The sequence below is a fragment of the Megalobrama amblycephala genome, linkage group LG23 (genome assembly GCF_018812025.1).
Source record: "Megalobrama amblycephala isolate DHTTF-2021 linkage group LG23, ASM1881202v1, whole genome shotgun sequence".
Lineage (NCBI taxonomy): Eukaryota > Metazoa > Chordata > Actinopteri > Cypriniformes > Xenocyprididae > Megalobrama > Megalobrama amblycephala.
This window is the reverse complement of record NC_063066.1, coordinates 20,406,576-20,428,062: the sequence shown is the minus strand read 5'-3', so window position 1 is coordinate 20,428,062 and position 21,487 is coordinate 20,406,576. Positions and strand designations below refer to the sequence as shown.

Below are 21,487 nucleotides of genomic sequence, written 5' to 3'. Positions count from 1 at the left end.
GAGAGCTGCAGGCTTTCCAGAACGTTCATAATCTGTTGAACGACACAGACAAGAAAGTACAAAGAAAGTTCTTCAACTTCAGATAAATCCAAGGTTACCCGAACGCTTTTAGTGATGATCGTTTTTTTCCTGCTTTTGTGCCGACCAAATGAGCTTCTGTCTCTTTATAAGAATGGAGTTTTGAAGTAATGAGATTTATGAATTGTGTAGCCATTTGCTTTTTTTTTTTTTCTCGGCTGGGCTCGTGCATTTAGAAGCCGGTGTGGATGGTAATTATAGTATACATTATTACGAGCCCCCATCACTCCTCCGCACTCTTTTTGTGGTTAACTGCTTTTGATAACAAATGAATTAATGAAGCTTTACAGGACAGTCGAAGTGGATCAGCAAGTGTAGGAGAGTATGAGGTGGAAATGGAGAGAATGGCAGCGCGAGAGAGAGAGAGAGAGAAGTTGGCAGATTACGACTTAATGGTGGCAGAATAATGGTAATTTCGCCACACTCTCCTCTCTCTCGGACTGTGCTAATGGCTTCATTAACACTTCCACTATCCAGCGGCCCACAGAGGACAATGTCACATCCATCTTTGTCACATCACAATAAAACCGACTAAACACAACAGGCCTATCAGTCCAGGTGCTGAAGGAGGCAAGAAATGAACAGAAGAAAATCAATAGCAAAATATCAATGCGGCTAAAGCTGAAAACATGGAAGTCAAGCAGGTCCCCGCAAACAGAGAAAGTGCCAGATTGATCTCTAACAGGTATGTTGCTCACACTTTGGGTAATAACTCAATGCCATGGCGGAGGAGGAACAGCATGCTGGGAAAAACAGCAACGTGCCATAAATCACAGGAGCCGGGCTCTATTGCCGTCAGCGGCGAATTGATGACGTTTTCCTCTGCCATCTAGATCATTCCTCTGTTGACTTCTGAAGCTTCCTGTGTCTGCTGCTTTATGGGGCATTTTAGCATGAAGTCCCCGCGGTGCTTCTGTAACTAAAAGGTTTGAATTTCCAGGCGGCGAGAGTATGTGAAAAGCCCACAGGGTGCGTACGGCTACAGAAACCCTTGGGGAATTACCTAAATATGGAGCCAAAGAGTTAATGTAGCACTAATGTAGCAATAATCTTTGCTTTTCCACCCAATTCAGTTAAACAAACTAGTTTTAAGCAAAAAAAAAAAATAAAAAAAAATGCTTAGATAAACACTGAAGCAAATTATTAGAATCACTCAGGCAAGAATTATTACTATTGCTCATACTTACGGTTAAAGATTTGAACAAACTGAATGCTTAGTAATAAAATGTACTGCATAGCTCGTCCTGGACTGTTAACATAAATGATTAAAAAAAAAAAAAAGTTCATAAAAAACTATACATTTAAATTTGTTATATTTCCAATTGTATATTTCCAATAATAATGATTATATATTTAAAGTATAACTTAGATTTAAAGTATGCTTTTACATTTTACACAAAGTATGATTTTACATTTTATAGTTTCATCAAACATTTTCATTACAATTTTATAATTATATTTAAAATGATTAATTATCTAGTTATTATGATTTTAAAAAGACATAATTTAACTTCAAGGTGGCCATACATTCATTAATACTTTTACTGGAAATGTATGTTGTATATGGCAAAATATTAATGATATATTTTGAGCATATTTTGGTCAACGTTGAGACCATTGTTTTGATGCTATCACAAGTTATTCTTGCAATTTCAAAAAAAAAAAAAAAACTCATCTCTGTTAGCCAGTTTTTCTCTATTATTATAATTATACCCAGATGACAAGTTGAAAAAGTTCACAAGCAGACCACATTTCACAGGAAACCAAATGTTTAACCCTCAACCACACGCATTATGATAAATCTATAAAAAAATATCAGACTCTTTTTCTTTTCTTAGAATGGCTTGAAGTGCTGTAAAAAAAAATTGAAAAAAAATTGAAAAAAAATTAAAAAAAATATTAGTTTAAGGTACTTTATGATATGTTGCCATATGGCAACAACGTACAATAGTGGAAATAACTTAGAATAAGTGTAAGTGTTTATAGTTAATATTTTTCCTCAGAAATGTTGTTTGTATTGAATCAATTGGTGCTATTATAAGCTTTAGCAGTAATTATAAACAACACCTTATACATATTTTCCAACATCTTTTGCTTTTATTCATTCCAATTTCTTTTGCTGAATAATGCTTTATATTCTTTGAATTTCATTATGTTTTTCGTGAATATTATTTAAATTGCAAATGTAGACAGTTAAAAACAAATATAATACTGTTTATCATGTATCATAAAACATTGACATAAAACCAAAAACATTGCAGTTCATGAAAATTCAACTTTACGCAATCTTATGAGAGGAAGGTTATGAACATGAACCCCCCATAATCCTTGAAACTTCACAAAACTTCAAAAAGCATTTTTTTAAGAGGTGAGACACATGTACACATCACATTTGGTGCACTTCACCCTAACAATACACTTGCAGCCACTTGCACCTGCCTTTTTGAGACACCATGGTAGGCCAGTGGTAGGTCTGGGCCAGTAGTACTGGCTGTGGTGGCACGTCTCTGATGTTGATTTAATCCATAATACAAATGTCATGGCAGTCCTTAACATGCGACTAATCAACATTATATCACTAGCATTAATGTTGTTATTGTTACAGCTTAACAGACTGCAGCTGGCCTTTGCTAGCTATCTAACCTATTACAATAATGTCATTCCATTATTGCGCAGTGTTGCGATATGGCAACCCAGACATTTTATCGATTTACCAAAAACTAATTTCATAAAAACTTTTTTGAGTGGTGAATATGTCATCATAACTTACCTGAGATGATGTTAACAATTTTTTTGTGAATGTGACATGGGCGGGTCCTTGTTTGTTACTGATATTAGTTTGCTTTCAGCAACTATCGACAAGAGATGGCAGTCTGTCAGAAATTGTGCCACAGAAAACAAATTGCATGTCATGTGACTTAACCAAAGCACATCACTGGCTAAACTAAGGTCTTCTCTTACCAACAAAAAAACGAGAATGTTCTCTTAAAGAGACAGTGGCAAGGAAATGAACACAAAGAGTATGTTGCCATATGGCAACACTATGCGATAGAGGGTTAAGGGTATGTTTACACAACAACAATGTACTAAAAACGTAATAGTTTTTCCTTTGCGTTTTTTCGCGTACAGGTGACTACGTTGTCAAAACGATCCCTGTTCACAAGGATCCACGAAAATGACTAAAAATGCGTTGTTATTATTCATGCCTGACTAGTAGTAGGCAATGTCTCTTTTTTGAAGATAGACTGAACACGTAATACGCATTCGCATGACGTCATCGTTTTCACAAATTTGCCTTTTTTAAGTTTACACAGAAATGATAATGGTATCGTTTTCAAAAACCTGCACAAGCTTGCGTTTTCAGGCTCCCAAAACACTGTTGTAGGGTACATGAATGGCCAAAAAGCATAAAAAGTTTTTTCGTTTTTGGTTAAAAATGGTGTCTTGTAAACAGCCCCTGAGTTTGCAGTGCATCAAAACTTTTTATTAATTGGCCCTAAACTCTCTCACACTGAGAGACTGGACTGACAAATCATATCTAGAGACTAGAATGTCACAAAGACAACAGCAAAACAACTGATGATCTTGCAAGAGAAAACAAGCTAATTGAAACATAAAACCTGAAGATAAACATAACTGATGAAACCAAAGGGGAGGGGGAGGGGGGTTCATGTAAAATTTTGTGTTGCACCTAAATGTTACAGCAAACACATTCCTTGAGAAACTCCACGAGAATGCTTCTGCAGATACAAAACAGCACCACCTGCTATGATTGAATGATTCATGCCAATGAAAGCTTCTGAGGTGTGAGGAAAACACTGCTATTTCTGACTGTTATTATGCAGCAGTCGACCATAACTCAGCTCTGCGCAACAATAAGGTTGTCAGCACGTCAAACGTGTTCATTGCTGTTTATTTATGCATGAATATGCATTACAATACTACAGCAGCATCTGATGCTCTCCTACCTGAGAATGAAAACGCCTGGCACTCAAGGCCATCACGCAGACATAGAGGAACATTATGTTTGAAGCTCTTGATGGAATAATAGACTGTTCTATAAATGTCTCCTGTACAAGACGTGCTGTCTAATCTAAGCTGACTAAAGTAATAGAGCTATTTTGCCACGTTCACAGTGATATGAAGAAGTGTGAAGTGAAAGATCTTTATAAAAGAGTGCGACAGAGAGTTGCAATCAATAACGTACAACAAATACACTGTGAAGCAATTTGAAGAGTGACTGCTGGAGTGCAACATTGTTGTTTTGTTTATGTCTGAATGAAAAGTGGAAGAAAAAGAAAATATTCTCCTGAATGAATTTTTATGTCAAATATACACAATATAAGTATATTGAAAAGGTTTTTTTTATATATATTTTAAGACATAAAATACAAGTTCAAAAGACATCTATGCATTTCTATTTATCTTGTCCAACGAATGAATCAAATACATACTATTACTACAACTAATATGTATTATATTATTATATAAATATCATTTATCATTTTATTTATTACACTACTACTACTATTAATAATAAATGATAATAATAATAATAAATATTAGTAGTAGAATTAGTGTAGTAATAATAACAATACATTACAAATAATAATAATAAAAATAATAATAATCATTATTATTATTAATCATAATTAATATGTTATTATTATAATAATTATTATTAATTATTACTATTTAATGAATAATAATTATTATTATATTATTTTTATTACACTATTACTACTACTACTACTACTACTACTACTAATAATAATAATACATTATAAAATAATAAAAAATATAAAATAATAATAATAGTAATAATTAAAATATCTTATTTTACTACACTACTATATATATATATATATATATATATATATATATATATATATATATATATATATATATATATTATTATTATTAGTAGTAGTAGTAGTAGTAGTAGTCGTAGTCGTAGTAATAATAATAAATGATAAAGAATATTATATAATAATAATCATAATTATTATTATTATTATTATTATTATTTTACTACCCTATACTACTATTACTACTTCTACTACTAATAATAATAATAACAATAATGAAAAGAAAAGTTATTTTTTTCCTGAAAAACTAAATTCCAAGTATTTAAGCAATAGTCTTTGAATCAGAAAGCTTTTAAGGTCATGAGAAACATTAATTCAGTCAAGTGTCCTTTTACTGGTAGTCTACCTTCCCTTATCACCTTCAAAGCAAGATGTCCACCTCAATCTAGCATCACATTGTAATCGCACTGCTCTCCAGAACTTTCTCTCCTCCAGTGAGATTATAGTCTCAATGCATCTGTGCCCCTTTTGTTACTCACAGCTCTTAACAGCTCTATGAGTTTCTCACAGGGAGATAGTCTTCCATTTAAAGCATTTTGGCTTCAATTCATTTTCTTATCTCAGCTTTTCTCTCCTTCTCTGATAAAGATGTGTGTTCCTTTCCGATCTTTATCAAACAATAAAATCCAGGGGGACTTTCAGAGCACTGGAGCAGCTAGAATGACAACACTGTTAGTAGTTTTTTTTTTTTTTTTTCAGACACTTTTAGCTCAATGTGAATGAGCCACGTTTAATGGGACAAATTAGCATGTGCTGTGAAAATAGGCGGACAGTTGGATGTGAATGACGGAGCTCCGTGTGATTGTGATATTTGGCAGGCGTGTCTGCTCTTTAGCAGTTCTGTAGCTCCCAATAAACAAGGTGAGATCCATTTTTACATTCCGAAGCCAAATACTGGCCGCTGTTTGTTCAGCCCTGATACATCAGAATCTCAGCATCAGCACACAGTCATACTTTAACACCAACACACAAATACTCATGCATTTCTCTCTTGCAGAAACATCATGGCCACAAATAATAAAATAAAATAAAATAATTTATTTACATATACAACAACAAACAAACACTACTTGTGTCTTTCAAAGCAAAAATTTGGGTCATTGACGAATAAGGTTTTTAAAAGTGTAAAAAAACATAATGGAGATATAATTAATTTTGAAGTTTTATTCAGTGGTAACAATGAGATTATGTGGTTTCCATAATCAATTAACACTGCTTTCGTCATTTTTGTCATTTTTTAGCTAGCAAAAGGATAATCAAACTTATACTTATATATGTACTTATATTTAGTACAAGTTTTCAAAATATTACAACATTTTCCATGTTTTATATCGGTTGTACCAAATGACCTGATGTTTCGGGACATGCGTATGAACAAGTGAAAACATGCATTTTTCAAATAGTTAAAAGAGAGTTAGTTACTTTGCTTCATGACTATGTGGTCCTTTGCAGCTGTCTGAATGATATCACATCCTGTCACTTGATATTTACCGCATGACTTCATCCAAAATGGTCCCTTTATATTGGTTACTCCGAATGACATCAATGAAATAAATTTTTCCAGACATTCTTTCTCATAACAAAGCAATGACTTCTACACATAATTTTAATACCATTTTGCACTATGTTGATATATGATGTTATAAAATCATGCCAGAATAAAAAAAATATATACGTTTATTTCATTTTAAGATATTTTAATCACAAATGAAATGGCTGTACTGGCCTTTGGATGGTTAAACAAAATGACCTTTTGACACTTCAAAATCTTTAAAATATCATTATATGTAGCAAAATATAATTAAAACCTTTTGGATTCAATAAAAGAGATCTAGTTGTACTATCTTACATACTTTGGATGTCATTGACCCATTTATCTAAAACAATATGGCAGAAATCATACATTCACATCCAAATGTAGTCAGTCCAATCAGATTACAGATTGTTTTTTTTTTGTTTGTTTTTTCCTTCAAAATTTTGTCATGGTCTACCCTGTATCGCTTGAGTACCATTTTACTTTCTTTCCCTCTAACACAAAAAAAAATAGGGCTGTCAAACGATAACAAAAGTTTGAGTTTGCATAATATATGTGTGAGTACTGTGTGTAATTATTATATATATATATATATATATATATATATATATATATATATATATATATATATATATATATATACATACACAAACCCGATTCCAAAAAACTTGGGACACTGTACAAACTGTGAATAAAAAAGGAATGCAATAATTTACAAATCTCATAAACTTATATTTTATTCACAATAGAATATAGATAACATCAAATGTTCAAAGTGAGACATTTTCAAATGTCATGCCAAATATTGGCTCATTTTGGACTTCATGAGAGCTACACATTCCAAAAAACTTGGGACAGGTAGCAATAAGAGGCTGGAAAAGTTAAATGTACATATAAGGAACAGCTGGAGGACCAATTTGCAACTTATTAGGTCAATTGGCAACATAATTGGGTATAAAAAGAGCCTCTCAGAGTGGCAGTGTCTCTCAGAAGTCAAGATGGGCAGAGGATCACCAATTCCCCAATGCTGCGGCGAAAAATAGTGGAGCAATATCAGAAAGGAGTTTCTCAGAGAAAAATTGGAAAGAGTTTGAAGTTATTATCATCTACAGTGCATAATATCATCCAAAGATTCATATAATCTGGAACAATCTCTGTGCGTAAGGGTCAAGGCCGGAAAACCATACTGGATGCCTGTGATCTTCGGGCCCTTAGACGGCACTGCATCACATACAGGAATGCTACTGTAATGGAAATCACAACATGGGCTCAGGAATACTTCCAGAAAACATTGTCTGTGAACACAATCCACCGTGCCATTCACCGTTGCCAGCTAAAACTCTATAGGTCAAAAAAGAAGCCATATCTAAACATGATCCAGAAGTGCAGGAGTTTTGTCTGGACCAAGGCTCATTTAAAATTGACTGTGGCAAAGTGGAAAACTGTTCTGTGGTCAGACGAATCAAAATTTGAAGTTCTTTTTGGAAAACTGGGACGCCATGTCATCCGGACTAAAGAGGACAAGGACAACCCAAGTTGTTATCAGCGCTCAGTTCAGAAGCCAGCATCTCTGATGGTATGGGGTTGCATGAGTGCGTGTGGCATCGGCAGCTTACACATCTGGAAAGGCACCATCAGTGCTGAAAGGTATATCCAAGTTCTAGAACAACATATGCTCCCATCCAGACGTCGTCTCTTTCAGGGAAGACCTTGCATTTTCCAACATGACAATGCCAGACCACATACTGCATCAATTACAACATCATGGCTGTGTAGAAAACGTAGAAAACATTTGCCACATCATAAAGAGGAAGATGCGACAAAGAAGACCTAAGACAGTTGAGCAACTAGAAGCCTGTATTAGACAAGAATGGGACAACATTCCTATTCCTAAACTTGAGCAACTTGTCTCCTTAGTCCCCAGACGTTTGCAGACTGTTATAAAAAGAAGAGGGGATGCCACACAGTGGTAAACGTGGCCTTGTTGCATTATATATATATATATTATGCAAACTCAAACTTTTATTTTGTATGTGATTAATCACGATTAATCATTTGACAGCCCTAAAAAAAAGCTTAGAAAAAATGCCAAAAATTGCTTATCCATACAATGAAAATGCATGCTCACAATAGATGACATCAAAACCCGGAAGACTAGCTAATTTCACCACTGGTTCCCTCAAGATTATCCTGTGGTGTTTTATAATGGAGTTTTTTAGTTTGTGAGTAAAATAAAGTCTGTGGTAAACACAACTTGACAATACTTTGATGTTTTGTTCTATTATCACCACTCTATTATAGAGTTCAGTTGCAATTTTGTTTGGATTGTTAAAAAAAAAAAAAAAAAAAAAAAAAAAACATTTATTCGGGATTTGAACCTTTCCCCTTCAAATAAATAAAGTGATTTGACTATGCTTCAAGTATTTAATAAGAGACATAGGGCCAGATTTACTAAACAGGGCGAATTATAGCGTGAGAGCGCAATTCCAAAAAAATTGCTGATGGGAGTGGAAAGTTATGTGCGTTATCTACTGATGATGTGCAAATTAAATAACGCAGACGCAGCCAGATCATTTCCATAATGACCAACGCAATCTACCTAAAGCAGCGCAAATTAGCATCTGGTTTAAAACATGCTTTTTTGGGGGCTGTAACTAATGGCGCAAATACCATTAAATTGACTAAAGTAAACCTTAGTAAATCACCTTGCATGATTCATTTAATTACTCTCCTCAAATAAATTTTGTGTCTGAAAGGGAACTCCTACAAATGCATGTGCAATAAGGTCAGCCTCAAAAATAACCCTGTCCGCACCTTTTCAGCGCTAATTTTTCACTGTGTGTCTTTAGAAAATCCTGACGGCAGTATTTTAACGCCAAAAGGGGGTTTGTGCTGACGCAAGCTGTTAGTAAATCTGGCCCATAGACATTAGAAGCATTTATCACATCAAACAATTAAGGAAACAACTATGTAAAAACAACAAAACCTGCTGTCCCAGAATGCAGCAGTACAGCTGATTCTTTCGTATGAATACACCTCATGAATCAAATTTGTTCACTGGTACTGAACAAGTAATATCTGAGTAATATTCAAACTAGCTTTGTCATAGTCATTTGGCAAAATGCCCACACAAAGAACAATGCTTGATTATGCAACTGGAAAATCACATATAAAGTTAAGCATTCAGCACATATCCATGTGAATCTTGATGAGAGAGTCGTATATGTCACACGACGCCTCCAGTGTTCGATTCTCAGGAATTAAGCTTCGTTATCTCTTAATTTGCACAAACACGAGCAATAAGCAATGAGCGCTCCTCTCGCTTTCTGAAAGAAGAAACATCCAAATATTGCTCAAATGAAACATCCATTAATATTAGGGCTCTAAAAAGAATTTGCAATTTCCTTTGGCTTAGACCACGCCAATAGCAAAAGGTCAGTCTAAAAGACAAACTGATTCATCTCTCAGAAAGAAATGAGATTGAAAAAAAGCGCTCTAACAGATGCCTGCATGGCTGTATTGAATCATCATATTTGTCATAGAGTGATTTCAATGGAAGCAGTGACCTTTGGGGTAGTGGAGTAAATTGCTTTGTGGCATAAAGGTAAGCTGGAAGCTTGAAGCATGAAGCTTGATTAACCTGAAGATCTTTAGACGGAATCCAACCAATATGGCTGCAACGGAAGTCTGCCGACGAATAGAAATCAAGAAAGACATTCATTACGGATCTGCTGTGTGGTTTCATTGCACATATGATTAATTTGGTGTGAACAGGGCAACTTTGATGTCTCTAATTAAATACCAGAAGCATTTTGGAAGAAGTTGTGTCCAACATCCTTGACCAGCAGTCCATTTCTGTTAATGGCATATGATATGACAAAATGGCAGATATAGCCAACCATTATAAAGTTCAATAAGGGTCAATAAGATTTTTTGGGAAAATCAGAAGTGACAGTAAAGACAGTTATAATGTTACAAAAGATTTTTATTTCAAATAAATGCTGTTCTATTCTTCAAAGAATCATGAAAAAAGTATTATTGGTTTCCACAAAAATATTAAGCAAATCAGCATATTACAATGATTTCTGAAGGATCATGTGACAATGAAGACTGGAGTAATGATGCTGAAAATTCAGTACTATACATATTTAAAATGTAGTCTTTTTCTTCTAGAAAAAAAAAATGTATACATCTGGTTCTAAAAATATCTTTGACTTTTAGTCAAAAATGCACTGAAGGCAGTAACCTTGCATTTTCATCAATGACTAAATTAATCTTTGGCATACAGCCTTGGCCAAAATGATATTCCGTTCATGTTTTGTTTGCTTTTTATGCGCCATTGATGTTTGAGTCAAAACAATCTTGGCACACATGTTGATGCTATCTAAATGAAAGGGTCAAGGCTAATTGAAGCAGATATTTAAAGCATTTGAATTCACAGGGCCATTACCACAGCCCTTATTGGGTCTATTGTAATTAGTGCTCAGTTAATAACTTCTCTAGAGCCGGACAGCTATCCAGAGACTCGGCTGAGAGACCCTAAGAGGGTCTGTGCTAGAGCAGTTCCACTTGGACAGCCTTTCATCATCGGTTCTCGTGCCACTTAAACTATTGTGTGTTACACTGACTGGCATTACGACGTATGACCACTGTAAATCAAGGTAATCAACTACAAGTAGCACCTGTTGGTTCATCTTTTGTTTTATTCTTAAATTTAGTTTGAAATGGGTTATTTGATTGTGGTTTCAACTAGGAAGACAATGGAAATAAAATGGTTTGACTTGGAATCACCCAGAACACCCAAGCAACGTTAAAGAAAAGGGCTATAAGCAACCACTTTAACAACCACACAGCAACATCCCTTGGTTATATCAGCAGGAAAGTCATTTCAGAGGTGGAGATATGCATTATTTATTAATATAATCAATTAATTTTTAATCAGGGTTGCATGATTTGGGAAAAAATGAATTACATTTTTTTTTTTTTACTTTTTTTTTTTACATTTCAGAACATTTTGTGATTATATATCAATGTGATAATAATAATAATAATAATAATCATCATCATCTTATTTATTATTATTATTATTATTATTGTTGTTGTTGTTGTTGTTGTTTGTTACTTTTTTAATATTACTGTAATGTTTTACTGTAAAATGGAAAAAATATTATTAAAAATAAATAAATACATAATAATAATAATAATGCTAATAATAATAATTATTATTATTATTATTATTAGTAGTAGTAGTAGTAGTAATTGTAGTAATAGTAGTATTGTTGTTGTTGTTACTAATGGGAAATATTCCTGTAATATTTCATGATAAAATAAAAATTGCTATTATTATTATTATTATTATTATTATTATTGTTATTATTGTTGTTGATATTATTATTATTATTACTAAAAAATATTTTAAAAATAGGAAATATTACTGTAATATTTCACTGTGAAATAAAAAAATGGATATTTAAAATAAATTAATAATAATAATTTTATTTTACAGTACAACTGTAAAATTACTATACTAATATTTATGGCTGTCTTAGTTTATTCATTTTCAAACAATAAACCATCTACATTTTATTTGACAGAAAAACCAGAAGGAGTCTGCATATATTTATTTCATTAAATCACAGCCTTTGGGATTTAATAATCATACTAAGCCATATCACGATTTTGGTTTTATTTTGATTAACCATGCAGTCTAATTTTAATTAATTTAACTAATTGATGATTTATTGTTTATTGTTTACTCTGCATAAGACCAGTGACATTTATGAAAAAAAGTAAATCAAGTTAAGACTAATTTGCTGTACTGTGCTTAACATCATATTCATGTCCATAGGTCTTTAGCTTTGAAACTAGTCAAATTCGCAGTTCTACCAACTGTCGTCCTGTCAGAGGAACTTGTTAATTGCGTGCTGAACCCGAAGGCAGAAGGGTGGCACCCCATCACCTTTTGTCTCTCCCATATAACCTGACTGCCGTGCCAACCTTGCAGCTTTATCATACCACAGCATTTGGCTTTCTTTTTGCAGGTGGCAAAATGAGTCCACGGGCACTGTGCTTGGCAGCCTGCTCTCACTAACGGCATGCCAACTGCTGAGCCTCCTCGCTTGTGTGGCGGCCGTAGAGATGTGCCGGGCACAGCCTGGCTTGGCTGCCTTTTCAAGCCGGGCACAAATGAGATTGGCACCGAGCGCAGCTCCTCGAGCGAGCCGTGTGATATATAGTCCCCAGCTGTGGTCAAGGTGGAAGCGGGAAGACGAGGGAAGCTGGGAAATGTGGTAGATCTGTGCCACAACCAAGGAGAATGTTCAATCCCTGTGACTAAACAGCATGGGAGCAAAGAGAAACAGCACACAAAGTGGACACCACACACACACACACACACACACACACACACACACACACACACACATACACACACCACAATAAACCAAGAAAAAGTGTTTTTTCACAGCATAACAGAACATTTTGTTTGTCACACTCTGAGTGCCCTACTTTCTGAACTTAACTAAATAAATGGTTCATTATGGAGCAGAGAACTTGGTTTGCCAATACGAATTGTCTTTTTGTTTGCTACCATTTATTTTCTCATAGTTTGTATTGAATTTCACTGGTTTTGAGAATTCAGCCAACATTTAGAAAGTGCGTGAAAAGGATTCACTGCATCATCCAATTCCAGCAACAAACAATTTCAATAAATTTAACTTAGTATCTTGGAAACACATCTTAAGACTAGATTACTCAAGACAATAAGTTCAACATATATATAACTATAAAAAACGGATATACATTATCTCATATTTCTGGTTAAAGTTTATTCTAAAAAATACTAACACTATTCATTAAATGGTTATTTCTGCATACAAACTGTTTTGTAGTTTGTAGTTTATTATTACCCATTATTGACAGAAAGTGCATCCCAATTAGCATACTTATACACGCCATATCTTATAGTGTGTGTAGTGTGTTAACACAAAAATTCCAAAAAGAATAAGAAGAAATGCATTTTAACTATCCTGATGATTCACAGAAAAATTAAGTGAGGAATGTTGGACGCTTCATGCAGTCATCTAGAGGAAGCTATCAGGCTCTGATGTGGGATAGCTTTATAAAATTAATATACTGACTAGACGGCAGAGTACGTAGTGCATATAGTACATCATTTGGGACACAACTAGAATGTTCAGCAACGTTGACTGATGATGTCACAGTAATATTTACATTCTAGGTGCTGCCTGGTCAACTTTATTACATATATTTGCACACTAAATTGTGATTTATCTCATCTTACTGACTACACTTCATTTTAGGGTGTCCTTGTTTCAGTGTAATTATACACTTAAGGGCCGGGTCAGACAGAACACGTTTTTGCCTTGAAAAGTGCGAGACGTGGGCAGTGGAATGGGAAAAAAAATGTTTAGTGTCATTCGCAAGACGCTGCAAAAGACGGGAGCGCAATGGTCAAACATGTCCTTCTAGTATGTGTTTACGTAGAAAAACAATGGAAGAATATAGCTGCGAGAGGCAATTATTGGGGCCAAATACAACAGGCAAAATGAGGAGCATAACAAACATGGCATTTACCAACTGTAAAATTACTGTAACATTTTTAACATAATTTTAGACAAAATGGTTGAAAGAAAAACATAAATACAATAAATTACCAAATTGATGTGTTATTGTCAGTCTGGCATAACAATGACACCCAGAGAGTTTGGTATCAATTTGCAAAACAATTGCAGTTACAGCTTTGGATCTTTTTTGTCGTTTTGCAATTAAATGACGGCCATGTTTTTCAAGGTACACCAATTTCATAATGAACAAAGATAGCAAATGAGACAAAGACACTGCATTTCAAATTTGAAGTCAATCAAACCAACAGTACTGTAGTTAGAGCCAATTTCATGTTTTGTTCAATTATAGCGCCACCAAGTGGTGCAGTCCCACTGCTTTTTTTGTGTGTCCTCAGAGTGCCCTCAAATCGCATGTCAAATTTGGTGAAAATATTTCATTTCGTTTAAGACTTAAAGACATTTATATTTATAAGCACATAAAAAATTATCCACATCCGATTTTGATTGCATTTTTTCTTTTTTTTTTTGACATCAACTTTGACATTTGGCCATAAACATATAGCCAACCCGCTATGTTTTTGATTTTTCTAGAGTGATATTATCTCAGAGTAACGGAGATAATAGAGTAAGAGTAACGGTTTAAGATATTCGTGAAAGTTTTTTAAATGCTAAACCACAACATCGGACAAACCATAATGCGAAATGTAGCAATGTTATAAGCATGTAAATATTTTTAGTTTTTTTACTGCTAGGGGGTGCTGGCCCAAAACGTTTTAGGCTCATTCTGGGCATGGTGCCAATGACCCATACCGAGTTTCATAAAGATATGCTAATGCATTCATAAAATATTATTTTTTAAAAGCTTGATGCTGGTCGCTATTCACTGACATATATATATATATATATATTTATATATATATTATATATATATTATATATTATATATTTATATTTTTTTTTTTTTTATTTATTTTATTTTTTTTCTCCCTTTGTAGTCCATAAAAGAAAGAAGGGCATACAGCATTAGAACAACACCAATGTGAGTAAATGATGACTTAATTTTCATTTTAGCATGAACTATCCCTTTAAGGTTAGGATTAGGGTTTGGTTTAGGGTTAGTTGTGTAATTATACATAATTTACTGTTATTACTATAGTGTACGTGTAATGTTTAACAAGGACACTGTAAAATAAACTGTTGCCCTCTTGTTTTACTGCCTTGCAAGCAATTCCTTTAATAAATGCAAATCTAGTTTAACTTTCATCAGCTTAAATGGTGATAAACAATTTGCTTAGTGTGAACTCCTGGTAAAAATGTTCATAAAAAATAACATTTAATCGTTTTCTGAATATTGATACTGACAATGCAAAAGTAATGCCTGCGTTCTCTACACACAAAACAAATCCTTGGAGTCTGAAATTCAGTTAACTTATCATTCAGAAATAGTACAAGGCTTTGCACATTTTAACACCGGGATATAAAAATGAGTTATTGGGACAGAAATCCCTGCTGAGAAAGGGCAAGTAACAGGAAAAAAGGCACAACTGAGTCATTGAATAATCCCTCCTGGTGCTACTCTCAAGGCGGCTATAAAGTGCCGCCAAATGAAAAGAAAGTAACAATAAATGGCTGCACCTAATTATGAGGTCTTCTATTACCACTAAAGGTGCAAGCCTATAAAATATAGGCATATAAAGTCTAATTAACCATAGCTCCGGTTCTCTAATCCAAACGCATTGGTTATGACAAATACTTAACTCATACTTTCATAATACAAAATGATTTACCAAATGAAAAAACTGCACCACACACAGAGATAGGAGCAATTGTTTTCATAAAATATTCGAAAAACACACTTCAAAACCATTTGACTCTGTTAAAATGAAGAGCCAACATAATTGTGGCAGCCATTCATGTCACGGCTGTGTCAGCACGGAAAAGCATGTCCCAGTCCCCACTGCCTCAGTGGCTCCCATGCTTAACCTTTGTCTACAAATAAGTCACTGCTCTCCATCGAACTCATTTTGCACCTCACTGAATTTTTCACAACCTAATCTGACTTGATTACATCCAACTCGTGTCGAAGCCCAAACCAACATATGGGAGATCAGATTCAAATCAATATGATTGCTGAAGTACAGCCCTGGGCCATCAGATAAGGATGCAGGGATATAGGCAAGTATTAAACACACAGACAATGAATTATGAGTGCATTATTACTGTATGCTTGCTTCTGAAACATTGATTTATCACTACAAAACACAGACCAATCATTCATCTAAGTATTTAGCCAAATCTACATTTCAAATGCCTTTTTGGTTGGTTGACAGTCTATGTACAGCAGTAAAAAAAAAAAAAAAAAAATAGTGATCCACTGCCTTTAAAACCCAGACCATGCAAACTTATCACACAAAAATGGCTTTTTAAATACCCTCATAAATATTCACAGACTTAATGGGTAGCTCAGGGTTATGAATGTGGCAACAACAGACAAAATTGCCACCACCGCAGAAGTAATAAGCAACTAGCCCGTAGCTGTTCCTGAGAGAGAATAGTTTTAATATCAGCACGGTGCCTATAAAAATAACCTTTAACCTTAACTTTTGTTATATATATTTTAGTGACTATAGAGAAAATAAAGTGATTTGAAACTCCTTATGAGACAATGGATGGTTTAAGCCAACAAGCCACTTTGCCATCATTTAAGGGAATTCAAACAAGGATTCATAAGTCCCTATAGACAAAAATACTGACATATTAGAGCATTTGAATGTCCGTCTATTGGGTGATTATATTCTCATTTAAATGTTCATAGATATAAGCAACATTTATGCTAGTCAATTAAAGAACTAAATGACCATAAAGGGACAAAGCAGGATCATTTTCCTTAAAAAAAAAAAAAAAAAAAAAGCAACAAAAACATTTGCTCACCTAACAATATGTTGCCACTTAAAACCATATTCTACAAATCACGTTGCTGCTGATAAAAGCTCAATGAGCCCCCATTATGAGCAAGACAGCGAGTAAAAAAACAAAAGACCTGTAAAACAGCCGTAAGGTATTGAAAATGTGAAGCAACTGCTCAACAAAGGAAAAAGACAAAAGCATCTAACCAAACCAACATACATATGTTCATGTTAATTTGTCAATGTAGGTCAAGTGATAAATGCTCGAATACATCAAGAGGTTTTATTGTTATAGGTATTTTCATTTTTTTCTCTGCTATATTGCTTTGTATGGATTCATATCTGCACTCCACGGGTTCCTGTACTCTGCCACATGGTGGGGATATAGAGATTGTTAAAAAATCAGACAAAGAATTATGTTGGAATCATATTGTTGTGATGGATAAAAGTGCATAAAGGCATTTATAGCATATAGCCCTAACCAGGTGAGGGCGCTATAGCTGACTACCCCTATTAACAATGTTTATTAAATATGCCAAACTACTATGAAATACTTTTGTTTGCATTATAAAGTTATGGATAAAAACAAATTAATCCAACTAGCCACATTACTAGGCTCTCTTGCACTTCTGCACAAAAGAATGCATGTTGAATATGTCTGAGAATGTCATGAGTGATTGTTTTTATAAGCAATAAATGCAAATATCTGTATGGTGACACTACATACAACTGTGTCCATGTAAGTATAATAAATTACAGTAGTTAAAACACTAAACAATTGTGTTTAAATAATGCATAAAACATTTGATTTATACGTAATTACATTTGTATTACTCATTACTTACAACGTAATTACCCAAACATGAACAATAATATACTATTTGACTTATATAGGACTTTTGACTATAATAATCTAATCAAATAATAATCTATGATGTAAAAATCTGCACATTTCATTATAAAGTAAAGGGAAGAAGTGGCACAGGCTGCACTTTGTTTCTTTTATGTAGTTGCAATGCATCAACACTCAATTCATCAATACAGCGCTTCTGTAATTAAAGTTTGTCCCAATTATAAATCCATCTATGTAAACACAAGTGCAGTCACATCACCGGAGACAACAGAAGTCAGCACTAGCGAGCTGCCTACCAAGACAGCGTTTTTGGACATCATAGGCGCTTTGCGAATGCGCGTTCGGAACGCGTCTATGATGCCCCAAAACGCTGTCAAGGTAGGTTGCTCACTAGGGTTTGAGACACAGCCGCTATCATGCGTCATAATGGGTTTCACTCGTATTTCGGAATGTGACCACGTCAGATCGGAGCGCATGACAAAGACATTTCATTCAAACTGAATAAGCATAAACACATAAACCCCGCAGACGTACCACTGTTGTTCCAGCTCCCAGTCCCTGAAGAAGTCAAACTCGAATAGGTCCATGGTCGGTATGTTTCAGTGAGGTGCCGGTGGCCTCATATGCAAGAACTCTGTCTGTCTCCCTCACTGACGCGCGGCGCAGCTCGCACTGCCGCTGCCTCTCTCCGCTCAGCGATACGCAGCCCTGCGGAAGGCGGAGTCAGGGCTCGCTGGAGGCGGTCACTCATTCTGAAAAGACCGGCGCAACACTTTGAACCAGAGGAGCTCCACCTGTGTCCAGCGTACATCACCTGTGAACACACGGTCAAGAGGCTTTAATAATGCAAGTTAAAACTGATTCATTCAACAAAACTGATTTAGCATTCATTTAATGTAGCCAATCAAAATTAATCGGAATTAATAATTTAGCCTGTTAGGCCTATATTTATCTTGTGTTTTCCAGTAGGCTAATTAGAAATAGCAAACAGCTTGTCCTGAGCCAAATGTATTCTCTGTTGTTTTATCTTAATGCAAACAACAACAACATCAACACAATAAAAATGACGGCAACAACAGTAATCTAAAAAAAAAATGCTTTTCTTTACACGTAGTAACAGTTCTATTTAGAACCGTATCATCTTGATGTGATGAAATGGTTCTTTGCGTTAGAGTTTAAGGTCCTTTTTTCCCGCCTTTTTGTTTTTCAAATCTGTAACTGTCAAAGCCACCTCATTACTGATTTTCTGGAGCTCTGGACCAATTTTAACTTTCAAGTTGTTGTTATCAGTCTTTTTCTCTTTTTAGTTTAACAGAACATGTAAGTGTGAGCAGTTCTATTCAGTTAAGGATATGTATCTTCTGTTCTTCCACTAACAACAGAGATATTGAATTTATGATCCATAATGTTAGATTTTTTTTTTTAATTATTACTTTATGCATAAACATACCAAATCACAAAAAACATGAAATCTATCCCATGACTTTATATCACTTTTTCCTTTTAACATTGTAAAGGGCTCACACACTGTCCATTTTTGCTAATTTTGGCCTTCATAAACATAACTGTTTTTACATAGACAAATAGAAGAGAGACACTGTAACTGTAAAGATGCTAATATAAAATATTAATAAAAAAAATAGTGAAAATAGTAATAATAATAAATATTTACTACTACAGTAAGTATATAGCTAACGTCATGTTAACCTCTGAAATGTAATAATTAATGAATTTAAATAAACAGGTTATAAATAAACAAATCTACATTGCTTACACACACATACATTATATATATATATATATATATATATATATATATATATATATATATATATATATATATATATACATACAGTAGTCAACATTTGAAGTGCATCAAAAAAGTTAATCAAAGTTGTCCTAAGAACTAAGCTGTCCTAAGAAGAAGGTTTTAGGACAACTTTGATGAAAGGTTTTGATCCACTTCAAATGTTGACTGTGTGTGTGTGTGTTAACTTCAGAAATATTCAAATAGTTATAAATATTAAGATATTTTTTTTTAAAGGCAAAAATATTGACATATATAACATTTACACTGTACAAAATAAGGAATTATCCCACTGGCCCATGTTTGACATGAACATTGTCTGAATGATTTTTGATATTTCTGATTATTGCTAATATACAGGGTTGCGTTTCCCGAAAGCACCGTTAGTCAACTATATGTTCATAAGTCTCATTGAATTAAAATGGTAACGACAGAACTTGTAGTTCGCTTTGGGAAACGCACCCCTGGATTATACAGTGAAGCACATTGATCATGAATATCAATGTGGCATTAATAATAATTAAGGAATCCTAAAGTCACTAAGTACCAATGAAATTATAGCCTAAGTAACTTATATTCATTGTCAAACTATATTTGTCTATAAGAATTATCCAGCATGATGACCTCACGATATAAAGTTGATTTACAATTATAATAAGAAATAAAGAATATCCAAACATATTATGTTTATGTGAGTATAATATAACATCAGCATGATATTCAAATGCTGATGCTTGTCAGAAAAAAAACATAAATAAATAAAAACTTCAAACAAATCAAGTTTATTGCAGCTGTAATCAAAGAATTAGAGTTGCAACAGTAAGCATGTGCACTTCTGAAGGCAGCAGTATAAGAGAAATGTGAGCAAAGCTGCTTGGCAAATATATTCATATATCCCTGATAACACAATAGAAACATTACACAGAAAAAAAAGAAAAGGGGGGGGGGGGTTGTCAGGAATATGCCTCTTTGCATTATTCCTCAATACAAATGTTCAGCACAAGTAATAAAGAGCATGTTTTATTTTTTTTCAGAAAACAAACCACAAGACAGTCCCACATATGCTTGTTGTCGACATTATGATGATTTGGCGAGAACCATATGGTGATCATGTTCCATGCGGCACATTGCTACAACAAATGTGACTTTTTGCATACTTCGCCCGGGGATGCCCTCTCAAAATTCATTGCAGAGACATGGAAGTGATATTAATCTTACCTTGAAATAACACAGTGGGAGAGGAGAAATAAATTTCTGAGGCAGAATGGCTTTCCGGATGTTATACGAATGAATGCTTTGCTGATGGATTTCACAATGGTCAGGCAGCACAGAGAAGATGCCACTGTGTCTAACAATAGCTCACACTGATACAATACAGTTTATGCCCTTACAGTTTATGCCCTTAGTGCTCTTTACTAGCAGTGTGATAAAAGTGGAAAAGATGAGTCAGGCCATCTCTCCCTTTTGCTCAATGTAAATAAATGTAATATATATTTCTGTGTCTGTTAAAAAGCTGAGTAAACCTGATCTTGTATTCCATTTTTTTTTTTTTTTTTTTTTTTTTGGAATCATAATATTACTTCAACCAATTCCAACAAGCTATTAAACTCTCTTTATGAGGTCATCTCTTCTGAACTCAATAACATTTCCATGTTAACCTCAGATGAATGCATATAAGTGACCCTCAGAGTAACAACTCTGAAGCTTATCGTAGCAGAACAAGAAGTGCAATAGTGCGGTTTGAGAGGCTATTTCAGGATCTAGGCTAGTGTGTGAGTGAACAGGTTGAAGCTTTTCAGGTGAAATGGAGCTTTAGAGCAAGGACGGATTATGGTTCTGTGAAGCCTCTGGGCACC

At 34.2% G+C, this 21,487-nt stretch overlaps 1 protein-coding gene across 1 annotated transcript in view; it reads right to left on the bottom strand.

Annotated features, from left to right (window-relative positions):
- Positions 1-18,669, bottom strand: part of aff2 (AF4/FMR2 family, member 2) — a 249,659-nt gene extending 230,990 nt beyond the window's left edge. Inside the window, exon 1 of the mRNA XM_048176187.1 lies at positions 18,359-18,669. Within this exon, the coding sequence (XP_048032144.1) occupies positions 18,359-18,411 (53 nt within the window). The 5' untranslated portion in view covers positions 18,412-18,669. The remainder of the gene's footprint in view (positions 1-18,358) is intronic.
- Positions 18,670-21,487: the final 2,818 nt, after the last annotated feature.